This window comes from Petaurus breviceps, unplaced genomic scaffold, assembly GCF_028583685.1.
Source record: "Petaurus breviceps papuanus isolate PSGF00001 unplaced genomic scaffold, PetGlider_PUasm1.0 37, whole genome shotgun sequence".
In the NCBI taxonomy this organism is placed as follows: Eukaryota; Metazoa; Chordata; class Mammalia; order Diprotodontia; family Petauridae; genus Petaurus; species Petaurus breviceps.
In genome coordinates this window covers 37,511,471-37,529,085 of record NW_027186296.1, presented here as the reverse complement: position 1 = coordinate 37,529,085, position 17,615 = coordinate 37,511,471, and the positions used below count along the sequence as shown (strand labels likewise).

Genomic DNA, 17,615 nt, shown 5'->3' with positions numbered 1-17,615 from the left:
AAGCCACATCAAAAATGATTGCAGTAATGTGAAAAATCTCTCCCACCATGCACCCTTATCTATAAATAAGCATCTTCCAGCAGCTTTCCTCTTGAAATATGAAAGGACCCTATTTGTCCTTCCCATCTACTTTTGTTTTTAATTCAGTTAAACTTTATTTTCAGCTTCACATTCTTTTCCCTTCCCCAACTATTGAAAAGGCATGAAAAACCAAAATCCATTACAAATATAGTCAAATTTACACGTTAGCCATGTACCAAAAAAAGAGAGAAGAAAATATGCTTCAATCTGTGCTCTGAGTTTATCAACTATTTAGAAGTAGATAGAATGTTTAATCATGAGTCCTTAGAAATTGCATTGGTTAGTTGTATTGATCATTTACTAAGTCTTTCAGATTTGATTATCTTTACAATTATCGGTGTTACTGTATATATTGTTTTCCTGGTTCTTTTGCAAGTTTTACTTTATATAAGTTCATATAAGTCTTCCCACATTTTCCTGAAACTTATCACCATCATCATTTTTTACAGCACAGTATTCCGTCACAATCACATACTATAACTTGTTCGGCCATTCCCCAACTGATAGGCCTTCTTGTAGTTTCCAATTCTTTGCCATCACAAAAAGAGCTACTATATTTTTGTACATAGGGGTCCTTTCCTTCTTTCCTTGATCTCTTTTGGTTATAGACCTAGTAAGTCACTAAGTGAGTCAAAGGGTATGTATAGTATAGTAGCTTTTTGGTCATAGTTCCAAATTGTCCAAAATGGTTGGACTAGTTTCATAGCTCCATCAGCAGTGCATCAGTGTACCTATTTTCCCACACACCTACCCAGTTCTTTTCAAAAGTAAAGGATAATGGTCTGGAAAAAAGAAATATTAAGACAAATATGAAGGCCCTTGGGAATCTAACTCTTCAGTCTTGGTTTTTTTTAATTCCCCCAGTGTAACACTTACGTGTGCTTAAGTGACTATAAAAGATTTTTCTAAGCTCGAGTATTCTTGTATTTTCTAGAATTCATCAGTGTCCACAGGTACAAGTGTTTGCCTATGTATAATGGCTGTTGAGAGATGTATCCCTTTGTTATTTTCTAATTATATGAAAGCTATAGCTCTAGAATATTCAGATACATGTTTAAGTATACGATACCCTTTCTTACCTGCTCCTTATTCCCATCCCACCTTTTATTTGGGACTACCAACTTAATGAGATACTTTTGAAATGACTAACAAAAACCTTTTCTCATTTATTGGCATCAGTAGGACAGACTTTTACAGCATTTTGGGAAGTCATAAAAAAATGTGGGAATTGGTTTCTTAAAACATGATACTCATGGCACTAAAAGGTTGTATATACTTTGTATGTTGTGCTAATGCTCTTCCATAGGTGAACAAACTGAATTTTATATTACAGCTCTCACTGAGTCACCAAAAGACAAATGAATTCTACATTCCTGACAAATGAATTTATTCCTTCTAAGATTTTTAATGATTCTTTCAATGGTTAAGTTTGGCTTTTACTGCATGTAAACTTAAAAGACATTGCCTGAACTTCCTCTGTTTTCTTCTTTGTTAGAGCAAGACTACATAGCCAATAAAAATATTTGACAAAGGGGACTTTTGATTTACCAGATGAAAAAAAAAATCTGGGAAATATCTTCTGGTATGCTGATCCCTGATGCTAGAGTGAGAACTTGAATGAAAGTTTTGTGATCCAATTAAAAAAAGAACAAATATTCATGGTTTAAATTCCTTGCTTCATTTTAGAAAAGGCAAATTAGTTTTCTATAGGTATAATACTACTATAGTATTATCACTTTGATCTACATCAATGAGTTGACTTAAATATTCTGGTCAGTTTTCACGTTTCATAACTGTAATTTATATCACAAATCCTTGATTACTTTCACTGCTACTTTAGACTGGCAGCTATCACTGAATCACTGGTCAAGATGAGTTTCAGGCCTGATTAAGTTTTCTCTTGTCATACCCCAACTTAGTGCAATTAAGAATAATTATACCTTCAAGCACTTCTCTGATGTCTTCCATATATGTCAATATTCAGAACTTATTCAGAACTTTTCTGTGTCCTGATTACAGTGAATAGAAAATCTCTTTTTAAATTTAACATTAGAAAATATTAAAAAAAATATTTTCAATGTTTGGTTCAGTTTCTCATTCCTATGAGAGAGGGTTTCCAATTTAATAAAGACTTGGATTTTTAAATCATATATATAATGTCGTTTCTGAAACAGTGGAAAAACTGCATAAGAATGCCTGTTGTTTTTTTTCTGTTTGGGGCTGCTATGTTTTGTTACTTGTGCCATGCAAATCTGAACTAAATTAACCATATCTTATGTGAGAAGGGAAAGAGCATAGAAATTAATCTTGACCATGAATGAGTTTTTACATGTCCTATTTCTTTAGCAATTTTCTTTTTATTGTAAAAACAAATCCACTCAAGTATATTCTAAGACATTTTTAAAAATATGGAACATTTCCTTAAATACAAAAATGATTTTTAAAACAATTTTATTATTATAATACATATTCTACAAGAATATAGTTTGGCTCTTCTTTGGTATCTTGTAGACAGCATTTTCTATCTAAAATTTACTCTGACCACGTTTTACCACAATGTGGTAACTCAAATTAAGATATGCTTACAATTATACCAAGCAGCATATCATGTCCTCTATGTTCCTCAGAATGGCATTTAAAGATCTTATGCTTTTTATATGAGAAGCTGAATCCCATCTTTTTCACCTTTCTATCTACTAGATTTTAGAACTTAGAACATGACCTTGCTCTGTGTATAAGGGAGTTTAATAGTATGTCTTTACTTGTATTAGAAAAATATTTAAGACTGCCTAACATTTAAACTTTTCTGGTTGCAAATACATGAATATTTCAATAAATGTCACATACGGTTTTATCTCTAGTATGTGTACGTATCTAATTTGACTAACTTATATTAATTTGACCTTTTTTTCCAATGGTAAAAATACAGATCCCTGAATTTCTTACTTATGGTCAGTTTTTGTTTTAACTCAACACTAAAGCTTCAGTGAGCTATGGAATCATTTTACTAGTGCATTTTCTGAGAGTTCTTCATTCCCTATTAATAGGCCATAACGATTATACTGGAATCGTTTCTATGAACAGAAAGTTCGTGAATCTTAAAATTAACTTAGATAAATAATTATGATTTTTCCCTTTCTCCTTTAGGAATCAGATTCTTCCTCTTCCTCCTCCTCCTCTTCCTCTTCTTGAGCATGGTTTCTTGTGCTTAGCTGTAATTCAGTTTGATTGATGGAAGTTTCATTGTCTACTTGCACCAAGATCTGATGTGCCAAAGAGATCACATATTAATATTTAAAAAAAAAAACACTTAAAAAATGCCAGGTCTTAAAACTAAAGCTAAGTCTTTTTTTTTCTCATCTCTATCTTTAAGACACTGAATAATCTGACTCACAGCATATAGTCACATCCGTAGGTTTTCTCAATACTTTCAGATTAAATGTTTTAGTTAATTGCATCACAAACATGAGTCTCTCAGTAGGCTATGACAGAAGGCAGACTAAGGCTGACTGAGCCTTATTTCTGAATGGTTTGAAGTTTATTAAACACATATAGAATTCCCTTAGGGGAAGTCATTAATTCATATCTTTTATTACAGAAGAAACAGATGATTCCAGCAAAATGCCCCAGGGCCTGGTGGTTATGTACTGCTTAATAAATGACTGCTGAATGATTACCTTAGGTCATTTGATGGGAGAGGGATAAGGATAAGAACCCATTTTTGTCCTTTACTGAAGCTAAACTGTATTGCTATTCAAAGGCTGGCCTGTTAAAAAAGCATCCATAGAAATTAACTCCCCAAAGTTACTGATTCTGGTAACTCTTTCAAGCATGTTTATTACAATGTGTATGTAACAATCCCAAAGTAGCAACAGCTTTGACACATGACAAATTATATTCTTCCTCAATTTCCTGGAATTATATCAGAAAAACTGTGATGACAGATGAACAGAGGGGAGTAATCTGTCAAAAAAATGGTGAAAACTGAGTTTGTGCAATAGCTAAAAGCAAATTACAAGCTAACTGGTTAACTAACTCTAAGCAATTAATGAAATTTCTCAACCCCAGTCTCAAAAATGTGATTTTGCATTGATTTTTATTACCAAAAGGCAGGAAAGTATACCATTAACTTGGAATTTCAGTTTTCCCATAGTTCTACATTTGCTTATGCTTACATGTTCTGATTCCTTTGTTTGAGGTGAAGATTGGGTCATCTCTTCCCCTTCTCTGGAGCTAATAATTGATTGAAGGGCCAGCTCTTCAACCTAAAACATGAGACAACTGGATCATTTTGCCTTCCACTACTCTATTTACAATAAAGAGGAAAGAACAAAGCTCATACTATATGCTAAGGGAGGGGAAATGAAATGCAGTCCTGTTGCTGACCTGTGCTACCAAGCAGTGGGTAGGAAGAGCAGAGTTCCTGACATGCATTGTCCTTACAGGGAAGAGGGCAAGGGAAGCCCTTTCCCTCTTGAACTCCCTCCCCTTGGACAATTCAAATTAAGAAGAAAGTTAGCGGCCCATCTGTAGCTGAGCTCACTTTAAGGCAAGTACTACCAAGCCTGAACATCCCCAAGGGGAACAGAGACTCGGGTCTCTTCCTCTTAGTCTGTTAAAATTTTGCCTGACCAGTCCTGGATCAAGGTGACTAGGAATCACAAAGAAGGGATGGCTTTTGTGTTGGCAAGTGTAGGAGGGAGTACTGGACAGAGCCACACGGGTGATGGATGTCATAGGAGCAGTGGACTTACAATTGGAAGGAACCTTTTGAGATCATCTACTACAACTCTCTCATTTTACAGATGAAGAAACAGATCCCCCAAGAGATTAAGTGGCTTGAATTATTAAGGACCAAAGTCAGACTTCAAACCTAGAGCTTCTTACTTTTTCCACTAGCCCAGGCTGCCTCTCACAGAAGTATGATAGGAGGGGAGCCCTAAGACATGAAAAAAGGAAAAGAGAACTACTAAATCCATAGACCAAAAAAAAACCCAAAGTTCAGACTAGAGAGATCTCTGTGGCCCCTACTGGTAAGGCATCAAGAAAATGCCTTGAGAGGTGGGGAAAGTGGATGAGGTTGAGAAGAGCATGAGAAATGAAGCCCGGAGGCCCTAACTGACATGGTAAGACCACCCAGGCACCTCAGTTACAGTTCTTGTGTATTCCCCATTACGGCCTGTTCATCCCTCAGGGCCTGATTCAAATCCTCCTCTTCCCATGGAGTTTTCAATCACCCTGCTGAGAGAAATTTCTCCCTCTTCTGAGTTCTGAACTATTCTTTAATGCCCGCTGAGGGAGTGACTGCATTATGGCTAGTATTTTTTTTTTTTTTTGCGTTTTTTTGAAGGGGGGAGGGCAGGGCAATTGAGGTTAAGTGAATTGCCTAAGGTCACACGGCTAGTAAGTGTTAAAAGTGTCTTGAGGCCGGATTTGGACTCCGTCCACCTGACCCCAGGGCCGGTGGTGCTCTGCTCACTGCACCACCTAGCCGCCCCCAATTATGCCTAATATTAATAGAGTTGGGTGTTCTTTATATGCCATACTAGATCATAAGATGATTCCACCAAAGGGCCGAACCTGAGGCCCTTGAGGGCCACAGGTGGCTTCGAGGCCGCAGGCTCCCACGCCTGACACGAAAGGAGAATAAGGCTGAAAGGGATGAAGAGCCTTGCCGGATCCTTCCCTCCCCCCAGGAGAAGATACTTCATATTTACTTTTTACGTATTTTTAATTTACTTGGCTTCGGTTATCTCATGACGTTCCCTCCCCCCGGGGGCCGGCGCTGGGCACCCGGCCCCCCACTCGCTGGGGGGCTTAGCAGGAAGGAAATGAACTGATCTGCCCCAGGCTGCAGGAGCAGAAGTGCGGGGTCCCCAGATTTTACCCCGGGCAGCAAGGGCGGTTTAGGGTTGAGTCCTTTATGACGATCTTTTTAGGGTGACAGGAGGAAGGAAAGAAAGAAAAGGGAGAGAGGGAGGGAAGGAGGAATGAAAGGGAAGGAGAAAGTAAAAAGAGAGGAAGGAAGGAGTCACAAGGGTGTTATACCGGAGAGAGGCGTGGCTGCCCGCCCTCACCTCGGCCACGCCCTTGCTCCCTTTCCCTCCCTTCCCTCCCGGGGGCGGCCCCTCCAGGTGCCCCGCCCCAGGACCCCCGCCGTTGCCGCTGGCGGAGTCACCTTCAGCCGATTGAGCTGGTCGTGCAGCGCCGCCTTCACCCTCAGCAGCGTCTCCTCCTCCTTGCGGAGCTCCTGCAGCCGGCTCAGCATCTCTCCTGCTCGTCGCCTTCGCCGCGCCTCCCTCTCTCAGGCAGAGCCCGTGGGGTAGCCTTCTGACGACAGCGAGGCTCCATACGGAAGAGGCCGGGCAAACGGACATCTTAGAGAAGGGCGGGTGAATCACTTCCGGTTCTCGACACGCCCTCAGTGAGGGATCTGAGCGTCGCCACCGGAAGCGATTTCTAAGAGGAGCGGGCAATCTTACTGGTCTGGAATTGCAGCAAGAAGCCACTTTCCCGGCCCCATCCCCTCCCTTCAGCTGCTTGAGCAGTTCGGGCCTAGTTATTTCTAAGCTAGCGTTTGCTCTAGACTAAAGGCAGCACTAGGCCCCCTCCCACCCCCAAGTTAAAAGACTTCTAGGCCAGGGCCCGCCTGAGCTCCTAAGGCCCTCGTAAGGTGGAGATACCGGGAGCGCGCTCACTCATCGGACAGGAGCCCCCTAGTGGCTGCAAGGCCAGTAGCTCCTTCCTGGGCCTTCTGGCCTTAATCAGGGCTGTGTGCCCTCCAGTGCCAGGTATCCATACTCTTCCTTGGACAACCCTCCAGTGCGAGGCACTTACATCAGTTGTCCCATATCCCTCCCTGTATCTGTGGTCCGACTCTTTTGTCATTTCCTTTCACAGCTCATTTGATAAACTAAGGCAAGCAGGGTGAAATGTTTTAGCTCAGGTCACCTAACTAAGTGTCTGAGGTCAGAACCCTCACTACAGGCCCATCACTGCTACCCTCATCCCTCCCAGGGCTATCTCCCATCTACTGTCTCTGCCCCACTCCTATGCATTTTTGCATATGGTCTGTCTCCCACCCCAAGTTAGGCTTAGTACTGAATGGGCCCTTAATTTCCAGTTAACTGACCAAAGGTTAGAATATCAAATTCTTCACTTCTTTTGTAAGCACCGACCCAGCTTAGAACCATTTCAAAACTTTAAAGGTCTATACAAAGTTATATGCTGGAGTGGTAAAGCAGCCAGCACCATGTACCTGACTAACAAATGTCTTGAATTCAAGGTCCAAGTATAGAACCACCTGTAAAGCAACCAGGCTAATTCAAGCTTTGTTCTGAAATAAAAGACTTTGAAAACTTGTATTTGTCAAAATTGAATACTTTCTGAAAAAACGAGAAAAAAAAAAAATTTCCGTTTTTTTTTCCCCCCAAAGCCATTCTGAATATTTATTCTTTAGAAATTCACAATATTGCCATAAGGGATTGTGGCCCAATGGATAAATTGATATGCTGAGTTTATGCAGCAGGCTTCTTTTCAGGGGCAGGCTTCTTTTCGGCTGCAGGCTTCTTTTGTGCAGCAGGTTTCTTTTCCATAGGCTTCTTTGCTGCTGGAGGCTTCTTTTCTGCTGGTTTCTTTTGCCCTGGAACCTTCTTTGCTCCTGCAACCTTCTTATTACCTGCAAGCTTCTTCTTCTCAGCTGCTTTCTTTGCCTCCATAATCTTCTTTAGTGCAGCAGCTCTTTTGTTTTCTCTGATTCTCCGCTGCAAATAATTAAGAAAATAAGGAAACCAAAAAATTGCATTAAAGAAGAAAACCAGTATTTAATTTGCATTACTTACATTCTTAGCGTGGCGCAGAATTGTATTCCGGCGCATAGTCTTGGCATATGGGTTCAGTTTCACCATGATTCTCAAGTTCTTCAGAGGATTCTTCTTGAGTACTCGTCTATGAATCTTTTTGCTGTAAAGTAGCAGACATATTTTTACTAACATACTTTTAGAGTCAGTATTTATTCTAAGTTCTGGAAATTTTATCATTTACCACTAATAAACCAAAGTGAAGCTCAAACTACCATTGTCAAGTTAGATGCCAATAACTGTTCATTTACCGTGGTGCACGGAGGGCCCTCCGGATCTCTGGGCTTTTCAAAATCCTGGTAAGGTCTGTGTTGGTCATCTTGTGCATGGGAAGACTGAAAGGAAAAAATTCAGTTGTCTTCTATGAGAATCAAGGTGCTTTGTGTTTAAAATTAAAATATGAAAAACTCTCACCACTAAAAGACCAGAATCAGAACCTCCACTAAAATCACAGGATTCAGAAACACGGACCAATGAAGTGGAATCTCATCATTTCTATTATTCTTATTTCAGCAATATGAAACAATTCAATTTAGAAAATACTTACTTGTAGTGACTCTTCAGGGTGGCAGGCCTGCGCCATGTACCATACAGGTCATCCAACTTGCGGAAAGCACTTTCAGTCCAAATACAGAAACGCCCCACATGTCCACCAGGAGCAAGTCTCAAAAGGTTCAATTTACTCACATTAAGTAGAGTGATACCTGTAAGGTAAGGCCAAGTATGAAGAACTGTTTTACCATATATTACCTACCTACCTACCTTTCTTATTAGATAAACAAGGCATTTAAACACAAACTGAAGCATAATGTATCTCTAATGAAATTCTGTCCAATGCAGCCAACAAAATATCTGAATCTCCAAATGAATCATATTTCAGAAACACAGACTGCATCTTTACAAGGCAATTTTCTATATTCAGAGAAAAAAACCTTTTAAACCCTACTGTAACGTAACCCATACACTAATGGACCTTAAAGCTCTGGCCACTCATACGCAGGCAGAAAAAGAATTTCAAATATGGTCAAGTTTAAGAGCCTTACAAGAAGTCTGCCTGCAAGCCATTAAATTTTTCAGCTAAAATTTGGATCAGAGGCAGAGTGCTCACACTGATGAAACCAACCATTAATTCTTAATGTATTGAAACATATTAGGGTAGGGGCAGCCAGGTGGCACAGTGAGTAAGAGCGCTGGCCCCAGTGTCGGGAGACCTGGGATCGGTTTCGGCCTCAGATACTTCACACCCACCCACAAAACTGGCCATGTAACCCTAAGCAAGTTACTTAACCCCAATTGCTTAAAAAAAAAAAAAAGAAAGAAAAGAAAAATATTAGGGTAAAAAAAAAAATTACCAGGAATGTTTCTGAAGGCCTTGATAATACCATTGTCTTCATTATAGATGATACAAGGTCCCCGACGCTGGATCCGACGACGGTTTCTCATTTTACCCTTACCAGCTCTCATTCGCTGAGAAGCATAGACCTTAAAAAAAAAAATCAGAGAAAAATGAAAAACAAACAAAAAAACAAGTTTCAAAAGGCATCTTATTGTAAAATTTCACATTTTACTTAGCACTAAGTAACAACTCTTAAACTGAAGAAAATATATCAGATTTAAGTTCTTCCCAATGTAATTACATACAGGCTACCAAGTATCAGAACTTCCACAAAATCATATTGTTTCAGAAACACGGACCATGAAGTGGAATCTCATCATTACAAGGCTTTAATATTTGGAGGTAAGAAACCAGACTAAGTTTTACTCTGATGCTACTCCAAAGGACGCCTGAAGTCCAAACCCTCCTTTCCAATTTCAACTTACTATTATACTTCCCTCCCCTGCCCCCTCTCAGGTTCAGTCAAACTGACCTTGATGCCTCATAAAATAGTACTCTATTCTCCTCTCTATGCTTTGCTCTGGCCAATTCTCACTTTCTTTCAAGACGCAGCTTAAAAAACCAACCCCCTAATATGAAATCTTTCCCAATTCACCTCCAGCTACTAATTCCCTCTCTTCTAAAATGATCTTGTTTCTCATTCTCTATGTTCTCTCTCCTGAGAGAAAGTAAGCTCCTTGAAGGTAGACACTTTGTTTTTATATTTGTATCTCTAACACTTTACACATATTAGGTCTCAGGGGCAAGGAGTTTTATCCCCCAATTCTAGCTCTCTTCCCATTATACTAAGCTGCCCCTAAGAGAGGATATTAAAATGCAAATATTAAAACCTCATTTTCCAATTTTAGATGTTACTTGTTTGTACTACTATGAGACTAGATACAACGTGCCCAATTAATTCACCTTTTTAATATCATTCCATGCCTTCAGTTTCTTAAGCAGCAAAACTGCTTCCTTGGTCTTCTTATACCCCTCAACTTTATCTTCAACCACTAGAGGAAGTTCTGGGACTTCTTCAATTCGATGACCTGAATAAATCATTTTAGTTACAATTATCCATATTTCATAGAAAAATAAGTTCAAAAAATTTTTCCTGATCACATAAAGCTGGCTGTAAGAGACATACAACATTTAACTTGCATATCTATCAATTAACAGATGGAGGCAGCTGATAATATAGTAAATAAAGCTGGGAATCAGGAAGCCCTGAACTAAAATCTAGTCTCAGACCCTCACCCTAGGTAAGGAGAGCACAAGAGAGATTTAATATATCAAAAACATCCTAGTTGAATGCACACACTATCAGAACTTCCATAAAAATCATGTGGTTCAGAAACACGGACCAATGAAGTGGAAATCTCATCATTTCTGTGTAGCACTAAACAGTCACTTAACCTGTCTGTTCAGTTTCTTTATCTGTAAAATGGGGATACCAAGAGCATCAACTCTGCAGGGTTGTTGTAAATATCAAGTGAAATATTTGTAAATGGCTTATTTTCTTTCTCCCTTTCTATATCACTCGTTCCCCAAAACATGGATCTTTAAAGTGCAATTTCAAATTTCTCTACACTCACAAAGCCAGCTGGTGATAAAGTTGGACTGGAAAATTCAATTTATTTCCATTATTTCACCAAGGTGTATTATTTGGGACCCCCCTATAGGAGAACGAGGCCTGTATTGCAACATCTAAGTGTTATTCACTTAAACCATTCTAACTAAACATACCTTTTGACATGACAAGAGCCGGCAGGGCAGAGGCTGCCAATGCAGAACAGATGGCATAACGTTTTTGTGTTGTATTTACTCTGCGATGCCAACGGCGCCAAGTCTTGGTAGGAGCAAACATGCGACCTCCTCGGCACATCTATTTTTCCAGTCAAGAATCCAATTTATCACTTAAAAATTTGAAAAAAACCTTTTACTTAGGTCTTGCTCAGAGAAACTTTTTCAGCAACCTTCTGTATCAGCTTGCTGACAGCAGGCAACTGTCACTGAAAACAGAGTAAGGCGCAAATTACAGCATCACAGCAAGCTAATTTTCTTTATGTCATAACAACCACCCCCTTTAGATGCTTTATATGTATATATACACACTAAAAATTAAGATTCACTAGTCACCTCACAGGAGGTTTACATTGAAGTAATTTTCATCACTCACTTCATAATAATACCATGCTTAGGAAACAAAAATGAATAAGGATACATTTCCAAAAGCACCCTGGCCAGAGCGGTGAGTCCCTCCACCCCGAACACGAGGAATGCGAGCAACAGCTCTGCCAGTGCCCCAAGACTCAGCACTGGTTTGATGACCTGAAAAATAAAAAAATAGGGTAAGGAGAGGGGCAAGTGAGATTTAATATATAAAAAACAACCCTAGTTGAATGCATGTACTACACACTATCAGAACTTCCATAAAAATCATGTGGTTCAGAAACACGGACCAATGAAGTGGAAATCTCATCATTTATGTGTAGCACTACAGTTTCCCATTGTAGCTACACCTCAGACAACTCACACAAAATTACAATTACAGACAATTAAAATGTGTGTGGAGTGGATTTTTGGCTTTTAAAGGCCACACTTCTCCAAAATTATAATTTTTTTTTAAAAGGAAAAAAATCAAAATCCAATAAAAATGTGGTCATACCTGCTAATTCACTGACAGCATAAGGTTGCCGGTTGTTTTTCCTCAAATTGGTATGAACAAAATTCACAATATCTGGACGAATAGGAGCCTTAAAGACAGCAGGCAAGGTAACATTTTTGCCAGATACTTCCCCCTTTTCGGAGTACACAGATATCAAGGGGCGTACACAAGCCTGGGAAAGAATAACAAGCGTTCATAAGTCACATTAGGAGTAAAAATTAGAAAAACCTTTTCTTTCCAAGAATCCCACGGAACATTGCTCAGTTACAAGTAGTCATCACCCAAAAAGTGTCAGCTTACTGACAGCAGGCAACTGTCACTGAACACTAAGTAAGACGCAAATTACAACATCATTGCAATGATAGTCTTCCCAAGCAATGTTTAACATACATTTTTTTTAATGTTTCCAAAGAGCCTTAAATGGAATCGGTAGAATAAAGAATCTTCAAAACAATCTAACAAACATGAATGTTATTTAAAGATTTTGATGCAATCCCTCATTAAGGATTCATTCATTCAAGAGATGTAAATAAGATCTGGTTCCTCCAAGCTTAGAGGTTTTAACTACATATAGACTGCAGGTTTCTTTCAAATAAGAGATCAAAATGCCTTGTCGGACAAAACTAGTTACTGAATCTTACTGAATTCAGTCAATTGTACCGTAGGCCTTAGAGCATTTCGGAGTTACTAGATTGTTGGTTTCAAACGAAAAACCTCAAGAACAGGCCATGTGACATCCATACTTTTAAAGCAGAGGAAGGCCTAAAGCAACCTCTCTTTTTCCTTACGTTCATTCCAGCGTGGGGCCCCAGGCTCCACTAAAGCCGCATTCACCGGAACCGGGTCGCTCTGAATCTCAAGGGCTTGGCAGCCCAACAAATACCCGGCGCCCTCATCCTGTATAAACGTGTAGATTGCACACCCCAGCAGGGCTCCGAATTTTTTGCCTGTTCCCGCAAACACACGTTGCTTCTAAGATGGCTGCCCTTTCGCCACACCACCTACCAGACGCGGCGTTCTCGGGGGCTCTAGCTTTTCTCCCTCTCTTTCTTTCCCTATGGAATCCACTGTCCGGGACCCCAGGTTTCCCACCCTAGGTTCTCTGTGTGTGGGATGTCTCCCGGCAAGGGGTTCACTCACCATGGCGGGCACCGGAGAGTAAGAGCCACGCTCCTCTCCGCCCGATGGCTCCCGGAGGAAAAGGAAATACTAAGCACCGACTTACAATTATATGTATCCCTCCCTCTGCGCTTTGCACCAGTTCAGAACCAATGGAGAAGAGAGGAGCATTTCTATACCCAGTATTTATTTTCTAACCATACAATTTATTCCTATATAAGTGAAATTAATATATTAAAACAATCTTGAAGGCTTTGATATCGGTTAGATATCAGGGACTCATTTTTGCGGAGTGATCCTAAAGGGGGCGGGGACTGATGTCACCCGTAAAAATCTTCCTCAAATAATTACTAATTATTTTTTTAATTCGAGAAGGATACATTATTTAAATGATAAAACGCATTGTATTTCATAAAAATTAATTTAAAAATTAGCCGGGAAGATGCATTGGTTATCTTCAAGGCAAAATATAGTACGGTGGGGCGGAGCGGGTCACGACCCTGTGACGTCAGAGACTGGGTACATACTTGAGCGCAGACGTGGCTTGGGAGCTCTGAACCTCCGGAGACGCGATGTTGCCGAACGTGAATCAGGCGGCCACGGGCCTGTACGACCTTCTCATTAAGTGAGTTGTCTCCCCGGCCCGTGTCGCCTCTCTGTGCCTTTCGCTCCGTTCGGCTCTGCGCCTCGGGTGGGGCGATGAGGACGAGCCCTGCGCTCGACTCGGCCAGGCCTCAGGCATCCGGCGCCTGTCCTGGCAGACCCTTCCTCTCCGGCCGGACCGTTATTTTTTGTGCCCGGCTCCTCTCCCGAGTCTGAAACCTCGCCGCAGACTCCGTGGCAAGCTCGGGGGGCCCTCCATGGGCGGGCCTCCCTCCTGAAGGCTATAGTCGATGCCGCCCTTATCGTCTCTACCGGACTGGCCTTGGCCCAGTCACCCCCTTCGCGGGCCCCTCATCTCTAGAGGAAGGGTTGGGGCCTCAAGCAGCCAGCATTCCTGAGAGTTACAGGATTAAGCGGTTTAGGAGGGAACAGCTGTGCAGCTGCTTATCCATCATCTTTGCTCAGCCTTCCAGTCCTGGGGGGAGGGAACGGGGAGGGGGTGGAAGAATGGGGGGCGGGGTAGCATTCCTTTTTATGTGGTGATTTTAGAAATAAGCTTTAAAGCTAGAATACCCTTCATTGTAAGATTTTTAGAAAAACCTAGAATACCTTTCATTGTAAGACAAATAGTACATACAATTCAGTAAACATTTAATGGCCGTGTACTCAGAAGCAACTTATTTTCACTAAGGGGTTCTGACTGTGCATCCCAGTCTGTAGTGAATGACAGACTTCGGGATCCTGGGGCCTGGAGATCTCTGCAGGCAATTTACATATCAAAAAGATTTCGAGCCCCTAGATTGTTGCTTTTTTTTCCCCTTTTGACTAAAATTTCCCTTCTTTCTCCTATAAGTTTTCCTGTCTCGCACAAAATGGCATCAGGGATGAATATATGTTGCAGGTTACGTTCAATCATATTTATACCATTCTTTATTTTTGGTTTTTGTCCATCTAATTTTTCTTCTTTTTTATCTCCTCTTATTGAAATCAAGCTTGCCAGTGGCAATTTTCCTTTGCTTAGTCTTTTGCTTATCTTTGCTTAGTCTTTTGATGAAAAATATTTCTAAGTTTTGAACGTCTAAAGTAACAGGATACATAATTATGGAATAATAGAAAAAAAATTGGACTTGAAGTAACAAAACTTTTGTTTTGACAGCTTTAAAAGTATTTCTTTTTTTATCAACAAGCATTTTTTCCCCCCTCATCCCCTTCCCCACACTCTTTGGGAAGAGGAATTTTTTTTTTTAACAAATACCCAAAGTCAAGCAAAAAAAAATTTCCTAAATTGGTCAGTTATGTCCAAGACATAATTGCATTGATTAGAGCCCCTAAGTCTTAAATAATGATTTCTCTTTACAATATTGTCATATAAATTGTTGTGGTTCTAATCACTTCATTCTACTTTAATTCATACAAATCTTCCTAGGTTTCTCTGAACTGTCCCTTTTATAATTTTTTATAGTAGTAACACTGTTCTTTTATAGATACCATACTTTATTTAGTCAATATCCAGTTAATGGGCACCTACTTAATTTACAGTTCTTTGCCATTATAAAAGAGCTGCCTTAAACATTATTTGTCCATTTCTTTTTTCCTTTGAGAACTTTGGAATATAGGATGGAAGTAAAGTGGCGTTTTATTAAGTGCGTTCTACCATGCACTGTGCTAGGCAATTTATAAGGATTTCTTTTGATCCTCAGAACAACCTTGGAAAGTAGGTACTATTATTACTCCCATGTTACAGTTGAAGAAACTGAGGCATACAAAGGTTAAGTGACCTGCCCAGGGTCACTTAACTAGTAAGTGTCTGAAGCCAAATTTCAGTTTAAGTCTCCCTGGCTCCTAGCACAGTGTTTTCCATCCACAGCACGACCTAGCTTAGCTGCCCACCATTTGTAAGGAAATCTTTTTATACACTTTAAATCCTTATAGTAATATGAATTATTTTTATTCTAACAATCAACTTAATTTCATCTTAACCCTTCTTTGTTTCAGAGCAATGGAAGAAGTAAAGAAAGATCCATTTTTCTATGAGGTATAAAGTTATTTATTGTACTTTTAAACAAATTTTCATATCTAAAATTTATTAATGTTGTATATACATGTTAACAAATACCCACCATTTGTATATCTCAAGGGAAAATACTGCATATCAGCTCTGGGAATTTGTATGCTTTTACTTAATGTAGCTGTATAAGAGATGTTCATTTTTAATTAAATCATTTCCACATTGTGTACTTCATAATCCATTGGTGCTAATTTAGGAAAAGTAGGTGTTGACAAAGCTCTTCCTAGTTTCCATGAAATTATACAATATACTCTAACCTAGAATATAAATGTAATAATTTAATTCTATAGAGTTTTCATGGGGGGAAATGCTTTTTTTTATGGGTTGGATAAAAGTCAGGATTATGCCACAAAAGATATTTTAAAATGCAAATGTTCATTTCATTCTAAGAATTTTGTAGAAGAATATATTTGAAACGTTGGTCAGATGGTAAAACACGATAATCCTTTTCCCTCTCCTCTTCCTATATCCCATTAGGGGAATAATTCATTAGGATTTAATAAGTCAAACTTTGTCCTTTGCTGCTGAAAGTTAAAAAATAAAATGTGCAAAATGGGCAGTCTTGGGGGCTCCAGGGAGCTTTCAGATTTGTCTGTATAATTTTGTGGTAAAGATAGCAGATACAAAATGAGCTAGAGGGAAGGTTGTTATGGACTTTATAAAGCTTTTAAAGCATTGATATTGATGTGGAGAAAATAAAGAATATACCAGACATTCTGATGAGCTTGAGCAAGAGATACTTTAAAATTAATTTTAAATATTGACCATGCAAATTTAGATCTGTATAGTATTATTGGAGATAGTCTAGTTTTATCTTTTCATTTATAAATTTGGAATCAAGCCAAGAGAAGTGAAATGATTTGTTTTTTAAAACCACACATAGGTAGTTAGTGGCAGAGCTATATCAGAATTCAGATTTTCTGACTCCTAATTAATTAATTAATTTATTTATTTATTAATTTATTTTTTTTTTTTGCTTTTTGAGGGGAAGACTGGGCAATTGGGGTTAAGTGATTTGCCCAAGGTCACAGGGCTAGTAAAGTGTTAAGTGTCTGGAGCCTTCTTTGAACTCAGGTCCTCCTAATTCCAGGGCTGGTGCTCTATTCACTGCGCCACCTAGCTGCCTCTGCCAGGCCCCCTCCCCCTTACTCTACTATACAGCATCCATAACACACTTGTAAGCCTCATTCAGATCTTTTCTTCATGTCATAGAATTGATATTTATGTTAAAACATATGTCGATAGAATTTTACTGTATGATATTAGAGTTCCTTAGAATAATGTGTATTTACTCAACTTATATGAGTATAATTTCCTATTTTTGACAGACTGATGTCCAAGTGAAATTGATTACTGAAAATCGGCCAAATCCTTTGGAAGGTTTTGGGAGTAGATATGGCATGAGATTTATTATGGAGAAAGTGGTGAGTGGGACAGGGTTTTTGTTTGATTCTTAATGATCACGTGGTCTCTTTGGCAGTGTTCACAAATGTGCTGCAAATTTCAGATCTTCACTTATATTCTTATTCATAGATGTTTAACTTAAAGTTTTCCTTTTATTTGTACGTATTCACTATTATTAAAGCAAGATAAATTTCCAGGGCACTTTGATATTTCTATACTGAATGGTACATAGTGGATAGCATTCTGAATTAGAGTTTTAGGTTTGAATCTCAGCTCCGTCATTTTCAAGCTATGTTAAACAAATCACTCAAGCTCCCTGGCATGGGAGCTAACTATCTCATAAGGTTATTTCAAGGACTGAATAAGATCATGTCTGTAAAGCTATTTGTTGTTAAAAAGTTTTATAGAAATATGAATCAATGAAAAAATTTGTTAAGC

The 17,615-nt window shown here is 39.2% G+C and overlaps 3 protein-coding genes and 6 non-coding genes across 11 annotated transcripts in view; 1 reads left to right on the top strand and 8 right to left on the bottom strand.

Annotated features, from left to right (window-relative positions):
* Positions 1-2,403: 2,403 nt before the first annotated feature.
* On the bottom strand, positions 2,404-6,472 carry SNAPC5 (small nuclear RNA activating complex polypeptide 5). Its single transcript, XM_069098252.1, has 3 exons — positions 6,260-6,472; positions 4,257-4,346; positions 2,404-3,344 (listed from the first exon to the last, which is right to left on the bottom strand). The coding sequence occupies exons 1-3, from the start codon at positions 6,347-6,349 to the stop codon at positions 3,225-3,227; spliced, it is 300 nt and encodes a 99-aa protein (XP_068954353.1). The 5' UTR covers positions 6,350-6,472; the 3' UTR covers positions 2,404-3,224.
* Positions 6,473-7,411: 939 nt separating this feature from the next.
* RPL4 (ribosomal protein L4) lies at positions 7,412-13,271 on the bottom strand. Of its 2 annotated transcripts, XM_069098244.1 has the most exons (10): positions 13,124-13,271; positions 11,984-12,155; positions 11,540-11,646; positions 11,062-11,200; positions 10,240-10,364; positions 9,293-9,422; positions 8,488-8,644; positions 8,192-8,275; positions 7,923-8,043; positions 7,412-7,844 (listed from the first exon to the last, which is right to left on the bottom strand). In XM_069098244.1, exons 1-10 carry the CDS (start codon positions 13,124-13,126, stop codon positions 7,599-7,601), a joined length of 1,284 nt encoding a protein of 427 aa, XP_068954345.1. In that variant the 5' UTR covers positions 13,127-13,271; the 3' UTR covers positions 7,412-7,598. The 2 variants fall into 2 exon arrangements, with proteins under 2 accessions (XP_068954345.1, XP_068954346.1); XM_069098245.1 differs by lacking the exons at positions 11,062-11,200; positions 11,540-11,646.
* Positions 8,367-8,438, bottom strand: LOC138169684 (small nucleolar RNA SNORD18). The gene has a single exon (XR_011170433.1). It is a non-coding gene; the product is annotated as a small nucleolar RNA SNORD18 (small nucleolar RNA).
* Positions 9,591-9,661, bottom strand: LOC138169686 (small nucleolar RNA SNORD18). The gene has a single exon (XR_011170435.1). It is a non-coding gene; the product is annotated as a small nucleolar RNA SNORD18 (small nucleolar RNA).
* LOC138169685 (small nucleolar RNA SNORD18) lies at positions 10,635-10,707 on the bottom strand. The gene has a single exon (XR_011170434.1). It is a non-coding gene; the product is annotated as a small nucleolar RNA SNORD18 (small nucleolar RNA).
* On the bottom strand, positions 11,267-11,366 carry LOC138169687 (small nucleolar RNA SNORD16). Its single transcript, XR_011170436.1, has one exon. It is a non-coding gene; the product is annotated as a small nucleolar RNA SNORD16 (small nucleolar RNA).
* Positions 11,733-11,805, bottom strand: LOC138169683 (small nucleolar RNA SNORD18). Its single transcript, XR_011170432.1, has one exon. It is a non-coding gene; the product is annotated as a small nucleolar RNA SNORD18 (small nucleolar RNA).
* Positions 12,241-12,341, bottom strand: LOC138169688 (small nucleolar RNA SNORD16). Its single transcript, XR_011170437.1, has one exon. It is a non-coding gene; the product is annotated as a small nucleolar RNA SNORD16 (small nucleolar RNA).
* Positions 13,272-13,570: 299 nt separating the features above from the next.
* ZWILCH (zwilch kinetochore protein) overlaps positions 13,571-17,615 on the top strand; it is a 31,089-nt gene continuing 27,044 nt past the window's right edge. For both annotated transcript variants that reach the window (XM_069098241.1, XM_069098243.1), the window contains exons 1-3: positions 13,571-13,727; positions 15,701-15,740; positions 17,102-17,197. In XM_069098241.1, the coding sequence (XP_068954342.1) occupies positions 13,675-13,727; positions 15,701-15,740; positions 17,102-17,197 (189 nt within the window). In that variant the 5' untranslated portion in view covers positions 13,571-13,674. The remainder of the gene's footprint in view (positions 13,728-15,700; positions 15,741-17,101; positions 17,198-17,615) is intronic.

Excerpts from the sequence above, each read along its gene's own strand:
- SNAPC5 (XM_069098252.1), bottom strand. The coding sequence starts at position 6,349 with ATGCTGAGCCGGCTGCAGGAGCTCCGCAAGGAGGAGGAGACGCTGCTG. Across the intron at positions 4,347-6,259 it reads ACCAGCTCAATCGGCTGAAG|GTTGAAGAGCTGGCCCTTCA; the intron begins GTGACTCCGCCA and ends CTCATGTTTTAG. Across the intron at positions 3,345-4,256 it reads AAACAAAGGAATCAGAACAT|ATCTTGGTGCAAGTAGACAA; the intron begins GTAAGCATAAGC and ends TTGGCACATCAG.
- RPL4 (XM_069098244.1), bottom strand. Across the intron at positions 11,201-11,539 it reads GCCAGGGTGCTTTTGGAAAT|ATGTGCCGAGGAGGTCGCAT; the intron begins GTATCCTTATTC and ends CTGGAAAAATAG. Across the intron at positions 9,423-10,239 it reads CATGGAATGATATTAAAAAG|GTCTATGCTTCTCAGCGAAT; the intron begins GTGAATTAATTG and ends TTTTTTTTTAAG.